The sequence below is a fragment of the Nicotiana tomentosiformis genome, chromosome 5, assembly GCF_000390325.3.
Source record: "Nicotiana tomentosiformis chromosome 5, ASM39032v3, whole genome shotgun sequence".
NCBI lineage: Eukaryota > Viridiplantae > Streptophyta > Magnoliopsida > Solanales > Solanaceae > Nicotiana > Nicotiana tomentosiformis.
In genome coordinates, this window is record NC_090816.1 from 24694373 (window position 1) to 24698990 (window position 4618).

At 36.3% G+C, this 4618-nt stretch overlaps 1 protein-coding gene across 3 annotated transcripts; it reads right to left on the reverse strand.

Annotated features, from left to right (window-relative positions):
- Positions 1-1582: 1582 nt before the first annotated feature.
- On the reverse strand, positions 1583-4618 carry LOC104114642 (F-box protein At5g07610-like). 3 transcript variants are annotated; one of them, XM_009625132.4, is made up of 4 exons: positions 4412-4613; positions 2201-3068; positions 1875-2068; positions 1583-1788 (listed from the first exon to the last, which is right to left on the reverse strand). In XM_009625132.4, the coding sequence occupies exons 2-4, from the start codon at positions 3016-3018 to the stop codon at positions 1673-1675; spliced, it is 1128 nt and encodes a 375-aa protein (XP_009623427.1). In that variant the 5' UTR covers positions 3019-3068; positions 4412-4613; the 3' UTR covers positions 1583-1672. The 3 variants fall into 3 exon arrangements, 2 of the variants coding, with proteins under 2 accessions (XP_009623427.1, XP_009623426.1); XR_011415979.1 differs by having other exon boundaries at positions 1583-2068; positions 2915-3068; positions 4412-4618; XM_009625131.4 differs by having other exon boundaries at positions 1875-3068; positions 4412-4610.

Genomic DNA, 4618 nt, shown 5'->3' on the forward strand with positions numbered 1-4618 from the left:
GCATGGCAATGCGATGTTGAATACTACTGGCCCGGTTATCTGTAATGGAGACCTAATGGCATCTTGTTCAAAGGGTTGTGACGTTGTTCTTTAATTTAATGGATGCATTTAGTTTTATTAGTATAGTTAATGTGCTACAAAAGATTAAGTTATATTGACCTAATCTTTGCCTTCTTGGGCAAAGGCAACTCTTAAATTTCTTTAAAAAAAGAGAGGAGAAGACACGTTTAGACTCATGCAACAACGAAAAGATTAAGAAATAATATGTGTATAGTTTTTGCTAAAGTTACAAATGATATGGTGGTGTGTAAGAACGCTTCATACCTGTTATCACTAGATTTATATTAGCCATATAAGTTCAGTGAGTTTAAAGTGATAAAAACTAGCTCAGCGATTATTGTTAGGGAAAATATTACAAGTAGAATGACTATTTGAGAAATACTGTAGTTCATATTTTTTTTCCTTTAAAGGTTGAGCGAAAACTCAAAAACCATAATGTCATGTCTCATTAAGTTGTCCATGCTGCTTTATTTCTTATCAATTAAAGGAAAACAAACATAGCTAAGGAAGACAATCCAATATTCCTAGTTAAGAACTACTGTATGTGATTTAGCCTTTGCATTGTGTTTTAGCCTTTCAAATGATGTTTTGCTTCATCAAAAGCTTAAGCGCTTCGATTGAATACCCCATTTACCTCTTGGTAGAGACTCTTTTATCTCCTTTAGTAGGCTTACCCGACGTGAATCAGTATTAGTCGAGCCAATGAATTTTGAATAGTACGTAGTTGCCTAAAGTTAAAGAAAAAAAATAAAAGAATGGACTGCTACAAGATAAAGAAGTTTCTATGCCCATCATTCCTGGAGAGATCAAATGTTGTTGTAGTGATCAATTGACTCAATTGATAACTAATACTACATGAATAGGAAGTTTAGGTGAGAGATAACAATTCCATTGTAACAATGTTACACTATGCAAATAAGCAAAAAGATATCATTTTAATTAAATATTACTGTCGAACTCTTTTGACATAGAGAAGATTCTTAGTGTAATGGTTCCTTAGGTCACAAATTCAATTTTTTTATGGACAAAACTTTTCCCAATATAACATCCTTGACACACACACACACACACACACACACACACACACACACACACATATATATATATATATATATATATATATATATATGAGGGGATTACAAGGTTACAAGTTCAAATCTTATTTTCTTCTGAATTTGCTTGCAAAAACTTCTGCTTTGCCACTGTAAATCTCCCACTATATATACACAGACTGTAGTAATAGCTAATAGAACTTATGATGCTGTGAGCAAGGCAGTGGAGAGAGCAGAACAGGGAACAGACTTACCCACAATCCGTGTGTTTCATATATAAACCTTTATTAACAAAAAACTATGGTTAAGTGTTATGTATCTCACTATAATGTTTGAATCCTAAAGTTAAATTGTTGGATTTGAGGTAAACACTAGAGAATGATTATGCCTAAAAACCAGACTATGAGCCAAGGTATCCTGTCCATTCCAGGTTATGGGTTTCAATTACAACCCACTCAAAACTACCAACAAACAAGGAGCACCACAATATTCATTCACACTATAAAACTAAATACCGAAAGTGTTGAGCACAATCTTTTTGTGCAGATAAAACATTGAACTCATTTTTTCAGTAAAGGTTCTATAACATTTATACTGAATCCCCAAATGAAACTACGAAAGCTAAGATTTGAAATTAGTTTTCTAGCATTTTTGAAGAAGTCTTCACATGAAATACCTGCAAGATAACTTCTCACTTTTTAACCGGAACCAAACTTTCAGTATACTGATAAGCGCTAACATGATTAAAGTGTAAAGTATCACCTATTTGACCAGGCAACTCGCGGACTACTTCAGCAGTTTTAAGCACTAAGTTGTAGGCGATCACCTTCCCCGGAATAGTTAGCAGTAGGACTGAATCTTCTTCTGTCTCTCCTCGAATTACTGACAAAATGGAAAATGCATATTGTGTGCCAGATGATGTCTGCTGAATCATCTCGGGAAATGCTGAAATTAACCTAGCAAGATGAACACGATACTTCACTGACCACTTCCAGGTATTTTTGTCTAATTCGAGCACATTAAATTTCTTGGCATATAGGCTCTGAACCTGAATAAGATGCAAATGGCCGCCCCATTCCCCAACATACCTAATCTTTTGGGTACAATCTCCCTGAGGCCTTGGTGGCATATTTTTCCTTACAATTTCCTCTGATTTAGCATCAAAGTAAATGGAGTATTCACCAATCCAATGAATTGCACCATTCCAAAACACTCCACTGTCAAAGCGCATACCATAGGGTAGAGAGAAACGGCAACAAGATCTCCATGACTCACTCCCTGGCACATACACACTCACTTCGACATCCGAAGAATAGGAATCCACATGCTTAATACACACAGCTTTATAATATGGTGGTTCTAAAGGATCAACTATCAGATTATAACAGACCACTTCAGAATACTTGTTATCATAGGGTGTAGGCAATAAATGACACCCTTTATTTGCAGGATTGTAAACCATACCACGTTTGATATTACTTGCACCGGTTTTGCAAGTGATCACACACATTAACAGGCCATTGCAAGATTGTGTAACCTTGACTTGCGTATCCTTGACATGCAGATCCTTGAGTGCATCTCCTAATGTTGCAGCCATGTGGTCAACTACTTCAAGAGGAGGGAGGCTAGTTACATTATCAGTGAGTGGAAGGGATTCAATTTTTTGGGGATCGGTTAGGCAATTGTAAAAGTAGATCCCAGACGGGGTTAGAGCATTAGAAAATGCAAGAGTACAACTATGACTAAGCCTAAATTGTATACTGGTAATGCTTGAGCACCAAAATTTGCATACAAGACTGAACCTGATGAGAGATCTTGCAGGCAAACGGAGTAGAATTTCGGATAAAAGATCAGCATTTCCAGCGATGACATCCACCGCTGAAGTAACAGCAAGTCTTTTATGCATGTGGCTCTCCTCTATCGTCAGTCAAGGATTCACATAGAATAGAGCATTATCTGTATGATAGTCGATAAGCTAGTCAGGATAGGAAAGAACTTATATTAAAAATTTACTTGCAGGCAGAAGCTGTAGCTCAAACAGTCATCATCTAAAATACCAATAAGCGGGACGAAATGCAAAAATGACATTACTACTAGGCTAATGTTTAAACTTTGCAGCACTTGATTGTGAGGGGGGAGGCAGCTTCAAGCAAAGAATAAACAAGCAATAACTAAAGATTAGGTGCTGGACTGAAATAAGGCAATACAATCGTATCAAAGTTATACTCCAGCATATTACTTATTGGTAGAAATTTGATACTCCTATTTTTTTCCTCCTCACTAAATCATTTTCTTTTTACACAGGGAACTAAGCTTCTGCTATGTGCGGGGTCTGGGGAAGGACCGGACCACAAGGATCTATTATACACAGTCTTGCCCTGCATTTCTGCAAGAGGTTTTGTGATGTCTTTCTACGAATACTAAAAACGCCCTTTAGAGGGGAAAGAGAGATTGTTAGTGTTCACATGTATGATTAGGTTCCATTTCCATACAAGTCGAGTATTGATTCTTTTTATTTATAATTTAGAAGATATATTTTGGCGACTCTTGGAATTCCTTGGCATTCTTGATTGGCGCTGAGCTAACTATAGGGCAAAGCCAGATGCTAGCAATCATACACTTTGGATGACTTGTTGAAATCATTTTCTTTTCCCACCAAAAGGGAAAATATGAACTCATTCACTAATGAGTTACTTAGTGGGCAAAAGTCATTTTGTTCCACAAGTATCCCGACTTTACTCTATATCACTTGCTTTAACCTCAAGATTTCCACCACAATATAGTCAATCTTTGAAATAAAAAGTACAGAAAATGGCCAAATATACCCCTCTACTAATGAAAATTATTTATATTTACCCGCCGTTTCACTATCAGTGTGTTCGCACCCCTACCGTTAAACTTTGGTTCAAAAATACCCCTAATTTGGACGGAATGACACGTGTCACTTCAGGATTAAAGAGACACACGCCAAATTTTTATTTACCGGGATCCATACTAACCCACCCCATAACCCGACCCAACTACTCTTCGTAAAGATCCTATGGTAAAACATTTGAAAATGATGTAGAAACAATTTCCCAAGGAAAAATATTAATTCATTGAAAATTACACACCCTTTATAGCATATACCATATAATAATAAAAACCCTATCTTTAAATAGAGACATCCTTTTTGGTACCCTATTAGCCATCGATGAATCAAATGAAAGGAAAATTGGATAAACCCAGAAAGATTTAACACTATAATAATATAATAAAGAGAGGGAAAGGAATTAAATAAATGAACATAGTGCTCTTACCGTTTGAGAAAAAACAGGAAAGGGAAGCAACTGAAGCAAGAATTGTCAAAGAAGCTACATTCAACCCATTGATAACAACAAGAATTGGAGCTTCGTGCCTCTAGTCGTAGTTTTTAATAAAGGGAAACGAACAAGAGAAGAAATGCGAAGGTGAAAGAGGAAGGCGGGGCCGTGAAAAGAGTATATACTATGGACTATTTTTCCTAT